This window comes from Salvelinus fontinalis, chromosome 22 (assembly GCF_029448725.1).
Source record: "Salvelinus fontinalis isolate EN_2023a chromosome 22, ASM2944872v1, whole genome shotgun sequence".
In the NCBI taxonomy this organism is placed as follows: Eukaryota; Metazoa; Chordata; class Actinopteri; order Salmoniformes; family Salmonidae; genus Salvelinus; species Salvelinus fontinalis.
The window spans coordinates 29,729,987-29,746,282 of NC_074686.1; the positions used below are offsets into that span (position 1 = coordinate 29,729,987).

At 44.2% G+C, this 16,296-nt stretch overlaps 1 protein-coding gene across 1 annotated transcript in view; it reads left to right on the forward strand.

The window, feature by feature from the left end:
- Positions 1–16,296, forward strand: part of LOC129820178 (electrogenic aspartate/glutamate antiporter SLC25A13, mitochondrial) — a 77,907-nt gene that overhangs the window by 58,628 nt on the left and 2,983 nt on the right. Inside the window, exons 15-17 of the mRNA XM_055877146.1 lie at positions 5,350–5,484; positions 8,072–8,230; positions 8,708–8,798. Coding sequence (XP_055733121.1) covers positions 5,350–5,484; positions 8,072–8,230; positions 8,708–8,798 — 385 coding nt within the window. The remainder of the gene's footprint in view (positions 1–5,349; positions 5,485–8,071; positions 8,231–8,707; positions 8,799–16,296) is intronic.

Consider the following 16,296-nt stretch of genomic DNA (forward strand, 5'->3'; position numbering starts at 1 on the left):
GGTTGTTAAAAGTAGAAGCTGACAATATTACTGTTATATTAACGCTCTCATCTCTCCTGTTTAGGAACTCTAAATCGCTTTGGCACAGTAGGCATCATTTCACTTGCCGATAATGTTGCATACAATGTTTAAAAGGTCTATTATTATCATTGAACACAATCAAAGTTAATATAAGCCCTAAATGCATTAAATTGCCCAATTTATAGACAGGTCCAATTTAGCCATCTTTTTTTAACAACGTGATATTGCACTCCAAGAGAACTTGAAATAACATGATGTCGGTAATTAAATAATCAAAATAAAAACATGTTTATTTATTAGCTTAGATAAATATTTAGGCATATCATGTGAAATAGGCCTCATGAAATAATTGTAAAAAGCAAAGATACTGTTCCATGTAGGTCTAGATTATTTATGGATTAATCATATAGAAATATCAAAACATTCTTTCAACTCTAAAGCAATTGTATGTGGCACAGGAACCACTGACTGGCGGCCTTTTTCTATGATCAAGGCACCTGCTGGTAACTGGTTAGGACAGCTCACCAGGTCTCCTAAATATGTCGACTAGATGGGACTCTTATGACTAAAGAGGCTTGGATGCATAGCTTTTATTTTACCAGTATAATGTCTCTGTTCTTATCACTTTTTCTACTCTGAGACGTTTTGTGGATAGCAGGTGTTATTTTAGAACTACGTGGGGCATTCTCTTTATGGAGAGGTTGCTTTTTAAAAGGGCACCGATGATCAGTGTCTTGGATGCACGAAGTCATTTAAAGAGTTCTGATTTAGGCTTTTGTCACTCGTTAAAACCGTGGGTTTTAACACTTTTTGGGGTTTTATTTAAATGAAAGCTTTAAAAACATTTTAAAAAGCTCCAGGTCCTTAATCCAGAGCTTGCAGATTCTACCCCTTTCTCTTTCTGTGGCAAAGTTTCAGTTCTATTTCTTTCCAGGTTCTTCCCATGACAGTCGTCTGTGTTTGTCAATCTGTGTGTGTGTGTGTGTGTGTGTGTGTGTGTGTGTGTGTGTGTGTGTGTGTGTGTGTGTGTGTGTGTGTGTGTGTGTGTGTGTGTGCACAAATGTGAATATGTTTGCGTCTATAGTATGTCTGCTCCATTATGTCTATAAGAATGCTGAATCCGGTATGACAGTGGTGGTGCCTCCTCTAGTCCTCCCCTGTGTCTGTGTCTCCTGTCCTGCTTCTGAGACAATGTGCATTCAGAGAGAGGAAGAGGTTGCCGGGAGGGAGGACTAGCGAGCTCCAGACGGGCTGGCTCCTCAGGGCTGTGCCCAGGCACAGAGCACCCTTTGTCAGGCTAATTACCCTCCCCCTCAGCCTCTCTCTCTCTCTCTCTCTGCCTCTTCCTGCTACCTACCTCCGCACTGTTGCTGGAGGGGCTGACTGACTGACTGACTGTCACGATCGTTGGAATAAATGGACCAAGGCGCACCGTGCGTCGAGTTCTACATATCATAAGGATATCATAAGGTGAATGCACCAATTTGTAAGTCGCTCTGGATAAGAGCGTCTGCTAAAGGACTTAAATGTAAATGTAAATGTACATGTTTTAATAAATGAAACTCACCAAAACAAATACAGAAACAAACGAAACGTGAAGTAATGGAGTGCTCACAGGCACTACACAAAAGCAAGATCCTACAAACAACAGGTGGGAAAAGGCTGCCTAAATATGATCCCCAATCAGAGACAACGATAGACAGCTGCCTCTGATTGGGAACCATACCAGGCCAACATAGAAATGCAAAAACTAGAGTACCCACCCTAGTCACACCCTGACCTAACCAAAATAGAGAATAAAAAGGATCTCTAAGGTCAGGGCGTGACACTGACTGACTGAATGGCTGACTGGCTGAATGGCTTTATCAAGACAAACCTATTCACTCATATAAACACATACTTGTATGTACCCCAGCTCATACACACAGGCATTCAGATACACACTCAGTGGAACCCGAGTGGTGCAGCGGTCTAAGGCACAGCATCTCAGTGCTAGAGGAGTCACTGCATACCCTGATTTGATCCCAGGCTGTATCACAACTGGCCATGATCGGGAGTCCCATAGGGTGGCGCTCAATTGGCCCAGGGTCTGGCCGTGGCAGGCCGTCATTGTAAAATAAGAATTTGTTCTTATTAAAAAATAAGACACATACTAACAATCAATCATACTATATGCACCATGTACTATCCCTCATTCATAGCCATATACAGAAGGAGATAAATACTGTGTATTATGTACAGTTGAAGTCGGAAGTTTACATACACCTTAGCCAAATACATTTCAACTCAGTTTTTCACAATTCCTGAAATTTAATCAGAGTAAAAATTGCCTGTCTTAAGTCAGTTAGGATCACCACTTTATTTTAAGAATGTTAAATGTCAGAATAATAGTGGAGAGAATGATTTATTTCAGCTTTTATTTCCTTCATCACATTCCCAGTGGGTCAGAAGTTTACATACACTCAATTAGTATTTGGTAGCATTGCCTTTAAATTGTTTAACTTGGGTCAAATGTTTCGGGTAGCCTTCCACAAGCTTCCCACAATAAGTTGGGTGAATTTTGGCCCATTCCTCCTGACAGAGCTGGTGTAACTGAGTCAGGTTTGTAGGCTTCCTTGCTCGCACACGCTTTTTCAGTTCTGCCCACAAATGTTCAATGGGATTGAGGTCAGGGCTTTGTGATTGCCACTCCAATATCTTGACTTTGTTGTCCTTAAGCCATTTTGCCACAACTTTGGAAGTATGCTTGGGGTCATTGTCCATTTGGAAGACCCATTTGCGACCAAGCTTTAACTTCTTGACTGATGTCTTGAGATGTTGCTTCAATATATCCATATAATTTTCATACCTCATGATGCCATCTATTTTGTGAAGTGCACCAGACCCTCCTGCAGCAAAGCACCCCCACAACATGATGCTGCCACCCCCGTGCTTCACAGTTGGGATGGTGTTCTTCGGCTTGCAAGCCTCCCCCTTTTTCCTCCAAACATAACGATGGTTATTACATAACATAACGATGGCTTTTCTATGGCTGTTTTGGAGCAGTGGCTTCTTCCTTGCTGAGCGGCCTTTCAGGTAATGTCAATATAGGACTCGTTTTACTGTGGATATAGATACTTGTGTACCTGTTTCCTCCAGCTTCTTCACAAGGTTCTTTGCTGTTGTTCTGGGATTGATTTGCACTTTTCGCACCAAAGTACGTTAATCTCTAGGAGACAGAACGCGTCTCCTTCCTGAGTGGTATGACGGCTGCGTGGTCCCATGGTGTTTATACTTGCGTACTATTGTTTGTACAGATGAACGTGGTACCTTTAGGCGTTTGGAAATTCCTCCCAAGGATGAACCAGACTTGTGGAGGCCTCCAATTTTTTTCCTGAGGTCTTGGCTGATTTCTTTTGATTTTCCCATGATGTCAAGCAAAGAGGCACTGCGTTTGAAGGTAGGCCTTGAAAAAAATTCACAGGTACACCTCCAATTGACTCAAATGATGTCAACTGGCCTATCAGAAGCTTATAAAGCCATTATATAATTTTCTGGAATTTTCCAAGCTGTTTAAAGGCACAGTCAACTTAGTGTATGTCAACTTCTGACCCACTGGAATTGTGATACAGTGAATTATAAGTGAAATAATCTGTCTGTTAACAATTGTTGGAAAAATTACTTGCGTCGTGCACAAAGTATATGTCCTAACCGACTTGCCAAAACTATAGTTTGATAACAAGACATTTGTGGAGTGGTTGAAAAACTAGTTTTAATGACTCCAACCTAAGTGTATGTAAACTTCCGACTTCAACTGTAGGTATACATTGTCATGCATTCACACAGGCCTGTCACCTCAACGCTTGGCCTGACCATACTTCAGAAAAAGAAGAAACAAGGCATAATAGATTATGGATAAAGTAGAATCACAGTAGATTCACATGAATCACAGTAGAATCATAGTAGATTCACATGAATCACCTAATCCCAGCCTCTCCAGCCTCAGCAGGCACAAGGATGAGCCTGTCTGTGAATGTGAACCAGGGCCCTGGCGATAGTATCTGCAGCTTTTCAGCAGGCAGTCTGGCATGGCGACCATGGTGGGGAGGGGAGGACAGGCAGGGAGAATGAAGCAAAGCCTTTGAGGACAGAAGAGATACCCGTACAGTGAGGTATCTGTGCAAACTGTGTATGAGTGGTAGGATTAACCCCAGCAGTTAAATGAAGCCTGTCTAAAGCACTTCTCCTGGCAGCGTCCCAATTGGCAACCTATTCCTATATATTGTGTACTACTTTTGACCAGGGCCCAAAGGGAACCCATCTAGGGCTCTGGTCTGGTAGTGTACCATGTAGGGAGTAGGATGCCATTTGGGATGCAGCCTGGCTTTAAACTACTCTGTTGAAGGGAGAACCCTTCCATTTCCCTTCCCCTGCCTCAACCCCACCTGGATGGCAGCCAAGGGGGGGAATAAGATGAAACGTAATCTGATTGAAGATATGGCTTTGTTTACAGTGACGGACAGAAGCAATCTTCCTCTTCTTTCCCTGATGTCTCATCTTTTACTCTCTCTTTCTTCATCTCTCTTGTTCTCTCTCTCGCCCTCTCTCTCTTTGTCTCTCTTGTTCTCTCTCGCCCTCTCTCTCTCTTTGTCTCTCTCTCTCACACACACACTCTCGCTTTCGCCAAAGCTGGAGAAGAGAAGTGAGGAGAGTTGATGAGTTGTAGCGAAGGGCCCAGAGTTTTCCTTGGTCAGGTCACATGGTCAGCAGGAAACACTCCTAGCCCTAGTGATGTGTAAGGTACCGGCTTTTCAAACACAGAGGTATAGGAACAGAAACCAGTCTTAGACATTTTGTGGTTAGAACTCTCGGAAATAAAACCACAAGCTATGCTATGACAAATGATGTTCCCATGGAACTGGAAAAATCAAGACTGTTGAAGGTAACATCTTTCCATCCAATAAAACATATTTATTTACGGTATATTTTCAAAATCAGGAATGGAAAGAGGAAAGTCTTACAGTACTCTATGTGAGTCCTCCTCAAAGAATGTTTGTGTCTCTTACGAAACTTATTTTCTCTCCCTCCCACCTTTTCAATTCAGTTCAATAATTCTCTCCCTCCCACCTTTTCTCTCCCTCCCTTGTCTCCCTTCCTCTTTTTTCACCCCCTCCTTTTCTCTCTCTCATTGTCTTTCCCTTTGCTCTCCCTCTATCTCTCTCTCCCTCCCTTCTTGTCTACCTCTTCCTCTATTTTGACTCCTCCTTGTTTCTCTGTCCTTCCCCTCAATCCCCCCTCTCTTTCCTCACCCCTCTGTCTCTTCTGTATCTCTTCACCATCCACAGGGAGCCAAAGCCTGTTTCCTGCGAGACATCCCCTTCTCAGCCATCTACTTCCCCTGCTATGCGCATGTCAAGGCCTACATGAGTGATGAGGATGGGAGGATCGGACCAGGCAAGCTGCTGTTTTCAGGGGCCATAGCAGGTAAGATACCATGTGGTTCAGACCCAGGGTCTTTTGAGAATTGTCTGTCTCTCTGCCTGGTTCCCTCTTTCTGTCGGTCTCTCCCTCTCTCTCTGTATCTGTCTCGATCTCTCATTCGCTCGGCCTATATGATAAAGTATATATACACATCCAAAAACTTCATGACAAATGAATAATACAAAAAATACGTTTTTGAACTATATTGGTCAATGACGATCAGAAGATGACGATTCGGAGGAAAGAAACAATACTGTTAAAACGTCACTATCACAAGCTTAATAAGGAACCATTCTTGGGGAAGCAGAAAACCATGCATGAGTGTCCCTGGTGGTTGGTGAGCCACCACATGGACCCCGGCCCAGACCCATGGCCCCGGCTCCATCCCTCTAACCTTCATTCCTCCATCCCTCTATTCTTCCTTTCCCCCATCCATCCTTCTAACCCTCCATCATCCATCCCTCCAGCCTCCATCCCCCTAACCATCCCAACTTTCTGGCTCCAGGCCTAGTGCTCCAGTAGCCACCGGCGACCGCAGGCTCAATCATGGTCATCCCTAATTAGAGTGCTCAGTGATTGGCTGGGGTTTGGAGCTGAGCGCTGAGGGAGAAGACAGAGCCCAGAGAGAGAGACCGCTTGCCTGCCTGCCAGCCAACAGGGTCGGGATGGGATGACTTTCCACTACTAACATATAGGAACTGGCAGCCTGAGCTGTGTCCCAAATTGCACTCTATTCCCTACATAGTGTGTTCCTTTTGACCAGGGCCCATAGGGTCCAATATCTCTCTCTCTCTGGACCCATGAGGCTCTGGTCAAAAGTACAGAATAGGGTGTTAGTTGAGACACTACCTGTATGTTAAGAGTGAGGTGCTGAGGGAGGTGAGGATGGGAGCTGTGTCGGCCATTAACAGATCTTACTCTCACAATACTGGCAACCCGGAGGAAAGACATCCAACAGTTTTGATCCACAGTTTTACAAGTCTCTTTCTCCTCTTCGTACACGAAAATAGGATCTGGAGCGAGTGTGTAGGTTTAATATTTTTTATTTGAGTGGGTTTGTCTTAAAGAAAACAGTGTATAAAAAGGCGAGTGCGGAAGCCAAGTCAGGGTGGTTTGGAACGTCACAAGAAAAGGAGAAATATTTATTTTGAATACTGAGGGATAATGTTGGTCAGTACTGTAGTTCTGCTCTTCACAGCAGTGAGCAGCGAGCACAGCGCTTCATGGAAACTCATAGAAATCTAAAAAGACATTCCTACTCCCAGTTTTCCCCCTCCCTCTTATTTTGGTTATTCCTTTAACCGGGTCCGGGAGCTATGGTTTACAAACCTGAAATGCAGTTTATGATTTTGCATTTGCTCATAGAATTTATCACTCCTTTCTACATTTATCAGCAGTTAAGCCTTTTTGGCAATTAGCGCTTAACAGTCGGCGCAGGAAATTGAGTTACACGCTCAGTTTGGGTGGCATTATTTGCCAAGCAGACCCCCTGATCCCAGAACACATTGCAGCGCTGGTCATCTCCTAATTCCTCCTCCTGCTCTCTCTCTCTCTCTCTTTCTCTCTCCCTCTTTTGCTCTCCCTCTCTCTTTCTCTCCCTTTTTCTCGCTCTCTCTCTCCCTCTCTCCCTCTTTCTCTCTCTTGCTCTCTCGCTCTCCCTCTCTCTCTTGCTCTCCCTATTTCTCGCTCTTTCTCTCTCCATCTCTCTCTTTCTCCCTCTCTCCCTCCTTCTCTCTCTCTTTCCCTCTCTCTCTCCCTCTCTCGCTCTCTTTCTCTCTCTTTCAATGGCTGGAGACGAATATGGTTTCTACTGAGGTAGCTTTGAGAGAAAGATTTAAGACTGCTCTCCATTCCTCTCCTCTCCTGTGAAGGACATCAGTGCAGGTGGTCTCTTCAGCTCTCACAGTGGCAGTGAGTGAGTTGATCAGTGGTTGAATTGCATGGTTCGTTTAGACTGAAGACGTGCAGCTAGAAGTCTGTGTGACTGGCTGGTGAAGAGGCCGGTGATGGTAATGACCGTGCATGGAGATCGAAAGCAGCCATTGATGATTGAGGCCATTCATAGCTGAAGTGGCTGGAGAGGGCTGCCCGCATGGGGCCCCCAGTCACCAGTCACCGGCACGTGGGCCACCTTGTGGGTTCTTCTCATTACTAGGTATTGTATGTCCCTCCAATCTGAGGGGGAAAACCATGAACGTCCAATGTATTTTTTCTGATCGTAATTCACCTTCTGTAAGAAGGATCACTGGTCCTCATTCAGATGACTCAAATTCAACTACGAATGAATTCTGTTTTGAAAGAGGCACAAAAGTTTACCAAACAGGAGTTTGATAAGCCACGGGTGGAAATTCATAGAGTTAGATAATTAACTCTGTATTACCCTACAGTAGTAATGTATTCATTCAGATTCAGCAGTGATAGTGATGCAGGTTAGTATATTCACATCCAGTACTAATAGCAATCAGTCAATCAAACTTTATTCATAGAGCACATTTCTCACAGGGGATGCATTTCAAAGTGCTTAACAAATATAATAGTAAAAGGTGAGTTAATAGGTGGTAAGTACTGAATCAGAGGCATGAATCCTTAGGCATGCCCGCGGCTTCCCTGGTGACCCCGGCCGACGTTATCAAGACCAGGCTACAAGTGGCGGCCCGTGCCGGCCAGACCACGTACACCGGTCTCGCTGACTGCTTCTGGAAGATTCTGAAGGAGGAGGGACCACGGGCCTTCTGGAAAGGAGCGGGAGGTATCACCACGTTTTTATTCATATCTGATGACGATGATGATGACGATGATGATAATGACAATGATTATGACGACGAATGATACAAATTACATATTTAGTTTATTTATCTGTTATACATCTGTTATAGTTCAACTCTATCTAGAAAGGTCCACTGATGTGACGTGATTATGTAGATTGGTTTAGGTTTTATTTGACTGTGTGATTGTTTTTAATAACCATATTCCACTATTATGTTACAGTGTACCATGGTAATCTCTAGCTAACTTGCAACCGTTTTTAACCATTCATACAACAAATTGTTTAGTTTGAAATCCAGAACCTGTTTTGTGCAAAAATGTCACTACTTGTACTATGTGTTTGGCATGACAAGGAGTGGCAAGAAGTGGAATGTTAACACAAACAGACTGGTACCCAGGCTACAGTGGTGTAATAGTGAAACTGTGTTATTGAGCGTTGTGGTTTCTCCCTTTACTATAGCCCGAGTGTTCCGGTCCTCGCCCCAATTTGGGGTCACCCTGGTGACCTATGAACTCCTGCAGAGGTGGTTCTACATTGACTTTGGCGGACAGTAAGTCAGAACTCCTCCCTCCTAATCTTAAACTGAATGAAATGATCTTGGTATCAAGGCTCAGGACAAGACCCAGATGCAGACAGTTTCGAAGTAACAAAAGTTTAGCAGGCAGAGGTCAGTAGTCCAGAGCAGAGTCCGAAAGGTACAGAAGGGCAGGCAGGCAGGCTCAGGGTCAGAGCAGGCAGAGGTCAGTAATCCAGGGTGGTGTGACAAGGTACAGAACGGCAGGCAGGCTCAGGGTCAGAGCAGGCAGAGGTCAGTAATCCAGGGTGGTGTGACAAGGTACAGAACGGTAGGCAGGCTCAGGGTCAGGGCAGGCAGAATGGTCAAAAAACAGGAAATTAAGAAAGACAGGCGCACGGAAAAAACGCTGGTAGGTTTGACGAAACAAAACGAACTGGCAACAGGCAAACAGAGAACACAGGTATAAATACACTGGGGATAATGGGGAAGATGGGCGACACCTGGAGGGGGGTGGAGACAAGCACAAAGACAGGTGAAACAGATCAGGGTGTGACACCTGGCCCGTATTTATAAAGTGTCTCAGCATATGGCTGAGCTAGGGTCCGGTCCCCCCCTGTCCATATAATCTTATTCATTACTATTTAAAAACTGGTCCTATATCAGCACTCCTTCTCTGAGACACTTCATGAATAAGGGTCCTGATGTATCATATCAAATTTTAAATCAAATTGGATTAGTCACATGTGCCGAATACAACAGGGGTAGACCTTAAAGTGAAATGCTTACATACGAGCCCCTAACCAACAATGCAGTTTAAAAAAAATACAGATTAGAATAAGAAATAAAAGTAACAAGTAATTAAAGAGCAGCAGTAAGATAACAATAGCGAGACTATATACAGGGGGGGTACGGGTATAGAGTCAATGTGCGCGGGGCACTGGTCAGAACCGTCCAGAGTAGTGATGCTGGACGGTTGGGTAGGTGTGGGCAGCGATCGGTTAAAGAGCATGCATTTAGTTTTGCTTGCATTTAAGAGCAGTTGGAGGACATGGAAGGAGAATTGTATGGCATTGAAGCTCGTCTGGATGTTAGTTAACACAGTGTCCAAAGAAGGGCCAGATATACAGAATGGTGTCATCTGCGTAGAGGTGGATCAGAGAATCACCAGCAGCAAGAGCGACATCATTGATGTATATAGAGAAAAGTGTCGGCCCAAGGATTGAACCCTGTGGCACCCCCATAGAGACTGCCAGAGGTCCGGACAACAGGCCCTCCGATTTGACATACTGAACTCTGTCAGAGAAGTAGTTGGTGAACCAGACGAGGCAGTCATTTCAGAAACCAAGGCTGTTGAGTCTGCCGATAAGAATGCGGTGATTGACAGAGACGAAAGCCTTGGCCAAGTCGAAGAATACAACTGCACAGTATTGTCTCTTATCGATGGCAGTTATGATATCGTTTAGGACCTTGAGCGTGGCTGAGGTGCACCCATGACCAGCTCGGAAACCAGATTGCATAGCGGAGAAGGTACGGTGGGATTCGAAATGGTCGGTGATCTGTTTGTTAACTTGGCTTTCGAAGACCTTAGAAAGGCAGGGTAGGATAGATATAGGTCTGTAGCAGTTTGGGTCTAGAGTGTCTCTCCTTTTGAAGAGGGGAGCTTTCCAATCTTTGGGGATCTCAGACGATATGAAAGAGAGGTTGAACAAGCTAGTAATAGGGGTTGCAACAATTTCGGCGGATAATTTTAGGAAGAGAGGGTCCAGATTGTCAAGCCTTGCTGATTTGTAGGGGTCCAGATTTTGCAGCTCTTTCAGAACATCAGCTATCTGGATTTGGGTGAAGGAAAAATGGGGGAGGTTTGGGCAAGTTGCAGTGAGGGGTGCAGGGCTGTTGACCGGGGTAGGGGTAGCCAGGTGGAAAGCATGGCCAGCCGTAGAGAAATGCTTATTGAAATTCTCAATTATAGTGGATTTATCGGTGGTGACAGTGTTTCCTATCCTCAGAGCAGTGGGCAGCTGGGAGGAGGTGCTCTTATTCTCCATGGACTTTACAGTGTCCCAGAACTTTTTGGAGTTAGTGCTACAGGATGCAAATTTCTGTTTGAAAAAGCTAGCCTTTGCTTTCCTAACTGCCTGTGTATATTGGTTCCTAACTTCCCTGAAAAGTTGCATATCGCGGGGGCTATTCGATGCTAATGCAGTACGCCACAGCATGTTTTTGTGCTGGTCAAGGGCAGTCAGATCTGGAGTGAACCAAGGGCTATATCTGTTCCTGGTTCAATTTTTTTTGAATGGGGCATGCTTATTTAAGATGGTGAGGAAAGCACTTTTAAAGAATAACCAGGCATCCTCTACTGACGGAATGAGGTCAATATCCTTCCAGGATACCCGGGCCATGTCGATTAGAAAGGCCTGCTCGCTGAAGTGTTTTAGGGTGCGTTTGACAGTGATGAGGGGTGGTCGCTTGACCGCAGACCCATTATGGACGCAGGCAATGAGGCAGTGATCGCTGAGATCCTGGTTGAAGACAGCAGAGGTGTATATCATTTGGAAAGAAAATGGTATCTGTATATTTCCTTTTCTGGGAGAAGAGATCAAGAGATTACACAGACGGGAAACCAAGTTTCCAAACGCACAATTTCTGTTTTACTAGGGGGTGAGAGCTGTGTGTGCTGTGATACAGACTATTACTGCACAGTAGTAGGTATTTTAGGATGAGCTATGTGGAGAATACAGTAGATACATACACAGAGAGTAAATCAAAGTATAGAAACAGAAGAGATTATGATCAGAGGTTAAGATCACTTTTATTGGTCAATTGCACACAAGGTCCAACCGAAATTCGCTTTTAACTCAACCCCTCCGACAGACACACATAGAAACATACATACATACATACATACATACATACATACATACATACATACATACATACATGTTTTGGAGAGGTGCGGGGGGCTGCCACACTAGGTGCCTGGGGAGCTGTTGTTGTGGGGGGTTAAGTGCCTTGCTCAAGGGGACAATGGCGTCTAGGATTTGATAACGGACGCAGGCAATGAGGCAGTGATCGCTGAGATCCTGGTTGAAGACAGCAGAGGTGTATTTGGAGGGCAGGTTGGTTAGGATGATATCTATGAGGGTGCCCGTGTTTTCGGATTTAGGGCTGTACCTGGTGGGTTCATTGATAATTTGTGTGAGATTGAGAACATCAAGCTTAGATTGTAGGATGGCCGGGGTGTTAAGCATGTCCAAGTTTAGGTCACAGCACGAGCTCTGAAGATAGATGGTGGGCAATCAATTCACATATGGTGTCCAGGGCACAGCTGGGGGCAGAAGGTGGTCTATAGCAAGCGGCAACGGTAAGAGACTTGTTTCTGGAGAGGTGGATTTTTAAAAGTAGAAGCTCAAATTGTTTGGGCACAGACCTGGATAGTAAGACAGAACTCTGCAGGCTATCCCTGCAGTAGATTGCGACTCCGCCCCCTTTGGCAGTTCTATCATGTCAGAAAATGTTATAGTTAGGGATGGAAATTTCAGGGTTTTTGGTTGTCTTCCTAAGCCAGGATTCAGACACGGCAAGGACATCCGGGTTGGCAGAGTGTGCTAGGGCAGTGAATAAAACAAACTTAGGGAGGAGGCTTCTAATGTTAACATGCATGAAACCAAGGCTTTTACGATTACAGAAGTCAACAAATGAGAGCGCCTGGTGAATGGGAGTGGAGGTAGGCCCTGCAGGGCCTGGATTAACCTCCACATCACCAGAGGAACAGAGGTGGAGTAGGATAAGGGTACGACTAAAGGCTAAAAGAACTGGTCATCTAGTACGTTCAGAACAGAGAGTAAAAGGAGCCGATTTCTGGGCATTGTAGAATAGATTCAAGGCATAATGTACAGACAAAGGTATGGTAGGATGTGAATACAGTGGGGGTAAACCTGTGCATAGAGTGACGATGAATGAGATATTGTCTCTAGAAATATAATTTAAACCAGGTGATGTCACCGCATGTGTGGGAGGTGGAACTAAAGTGTTAACTAAGGCGTATTGAGCAGGGCTAGAGGCTCTACAGTGAAATAAGGCAATAATTACTAACCAAAACAGCAATGGACAAGGCATATTGACGTAAGGGAGAGGCATGCGTTACCAAGTGATCATAGGAGTCCAGTGAGTGGCTTCAGACAGCTAGCGGGCCGGGGATAGCAAGCTAGCAGAAGGGCCTTTGAGGGACGTCGCGACGGACGAAAGTCTGTTGTGGCCCCCTCGTGCTGTGACGTCGGCAGATGGATCAGCAGGGCTCCGTGTGGTAAACCAGGCCAATTGGCAAAATAGGTATAGTGGCCAAAGAATTTGTCCGATGGGCCTCTTAAGCTAACAGTCAGATGTGCTCTAGACAGCTAGCGGGCTGCGGTTAGCAGGCTAGCAGATGGGACTAGCAAGGCTAGCTCCAGGCTAATTGGTTCTTGCTTCGGGACAGAGACGTTAGCCAGGAGTGGCCACTCGGATAGCAGCTAACTATCTACGATGATCCAGGTGAGAGAAAGAAAAGTTCAGAGCTACATACATACAGGAATCCGGAGATATGGAGAAAAATAAGTCCGATTTTCTCTGGTTTAAGTCGCGCTGTGCAAACTGGCGAGAGTTGTCCGGGGTAAAGGTAGCTGATTACCGCTAGCAGTGGCTAGCTGACTACTAGCTAGTAGCTAGCTAGCTGTCATCTGTGAAGCATAAGATGTTACTGTTTTGAATGTCCCGTTGGTAGTTTAATCTTCCGCATAGGTCATCTATTTTATTGTCCAAAGATAAAGGTTTGCTACAGAATGGAAGGAAGTGGGTGTTTATTAGATTGCCTACGAATTCTCAGAAGGCGGCCGGCCCTCCTGCCCCTTTTTCTCCGCCTCATCTTCACGCAAATCACAGGGATCTGGGCCTGTTCCCAAGAAAGCAGTATATCGGCCTCGTCAGACTCATTAAAGGAAAAAAAGGATTCTGCCAGTCCATGGTGAGTAATCGCAGTCCTGATGTCCAGAAGTTATTTTCGGTCCTAAGAGACGGTAGCGGCAACATTATGTAGAAAATAAGTAATTAATAAAATAAGTTACAAACAACAACAAAAAAACAGACAAAAAAACTATTGGATGGGGGCACGTAAAACATCTGCCTTCTTCTCCAGTGCCATCTTACATCTGATATAAGACTAGAGTGATCAGCATTGCTGAAGAAATTCAGCCTATCTGGTCTAATTAAATCAACATTTATTGGTCGCATACACAGATTTGCAGGTGTTATAGCGGCTGCAGCAAAAAGTAAAATGTCTCGCAAATACATTACAAATAAATAACAATCCAAGTAGATATATTAGAGTGAGCACCTGTCATAATGCAGAACATAAATAGGTGGTGTGTATAGACGGTATATCATTTGGAAAGAAAATGGTATCTGTATATTTCCTTTTCTGGGAGAAGAGATCAAGAGATTACACAGAGGGGAAACCAAATTTCCAAACGTACAAATTACTGTTTTACTAGGGGGTGAGAGCTGTGTGTGCTGTGATAGACTATTACTGCACAGTAGTAGGTATTTTAGGATGAGCTATGTGGAGAATACAGTAGATACATACACAGTGAGTAAATGAAAGTATGGAAACAGGAGATTATGATCAGAGGTTAAGATCACTTTTATTGGTCAATTGCGCACAAGGTCCAACCGAAATTCGCTTTTAACTCAACCCCTCCGACAGACAGACAGACGCACGCACGCACGCACACACACAGAGGTTTTGGAGAGGTGCGGGGGGCTGCCACACTAGGTGCCTGGGGAGCTGTTGTTGTGGGGGGTTAAGTGCCTTGCTCAAGGGCACAATGGCGTCTAGGATTTGATAACGCTTCCCTAACCGCCGACTCAGAATATGAGGCATTAGTCTCAAGGTGCAGGGCTAGTGATGGCTGTTCAACAGTCTGATGGCCTGGTGATACAAGCTGCTTCTCAGTCTTTCGGTCCCAGCTCTGATGCACCTGTAAGTGTCTTACCACACGATAAGACTGAGATTTACAAAAATGCAAATGTCATAGAAACGTTCAGTCAGGATTGATAACTTCTACTGACAGCTGCTGTGTGATACAAAATGATGGTAATTTCTAGCACCACTTTTCTACCAACCTTTCAACAGAGGGAGAGAGCTGTGTAGTTTCACAAAGAACACCATAGGACTCTGGTCAAAAGTAGTGCAGTATATAGGGAATAGGTTGCCATTTGGGACACAGACCATTATTTGGTGGGATGGATGTAACATTTCCTAAACTACAGGGCTACAGAGTGTGAAGCAGTGCAGAGAGGATCACTTTGACTTGGGATCTTTCTCTTTTCAGCTTTTTGGGGTAGAAATGAGCTCATTTTCCCTGGAGGAGCAAATTGGTCACTCTTTAGAATGCACTAATGTTCCGTTGACCAATAAGAGACAGAGACAGGAGGGTAAGGGGGAGACTGTTAGGACAAACATCACCAAATAGATTCCATTCACTATTATATTGTACATATAGTGGTACTGACAGAATGGTCAATACTCTATACTGTACATATAGGTGGTACTGACAGAATGTTGTCAATAATATTATATTGTACATATAGGTGGTACTGACAGAATGTTGTCAGTAATATTATATTGTACATATAGGTGGTACTGACAGAATGGTCAATACTCTATACTGTACATATAGGTGGTACTGACAGAATGTTGTCAATAATATTATATTGTACATATAGGTGGTACTGACAGAATGTTGTCAATAATATTATATTCTACATATAGGTGGTACTGACAGAATGTTGTCAATAATATTATATTCTACATATAGGTGGTACTGACAGAATGTTGTCAATAATATTATATTCTACATATAGGTGGTACTGACAGAATGTTGTCAGTACTTTGGGTCTCTTCCAGAAAGCAGGATCAATGAGTTAACTGACCATAATATCCTTAATATTCTTTAACAGAAATATAGACTTGAAATTGGCATGGTATAATTGACTCCACCACCAACAACTCTTACTTACTAAACCAGGAAATCAAGAAATCCAGTATATTGGACTGTTTACGGCCCTTTGGAGAGTCAGAACAACTTCCATTTAGTATGCAAAACCCTATGTGCTGTAAATATCCAATGTGCATACTGTGTTGTCTTCACAGACTGTGTTCAAAGTGAATACAGTACTGCTGGATGGTGTAGTGTGGGTTTGAAATATGTTCCCTGTCCGTATTGGAAAAATATCACTGAAGGGAGTATGAAACCATTGTGGGATATTCATTTATTTCTGGTTCGTGTGCTCTGGGAAAAAATAGCCCTCTCGCCCAGTCTTAATATTCGATAAAGATGTTTATTTTTTGTGGTGGACAATGTTTAATATAAAATCTCTTGCCTCTCTCTCCTTCTCTTGTTCCTTCCACTTTCTGTTTCTCTTTTTTTGTCTCTCTTTCTCTCCTCTCTCCCCCGTTCTCCTTCCCTTTCTCTCTCCCTTTTTACTCCCTCTGTCT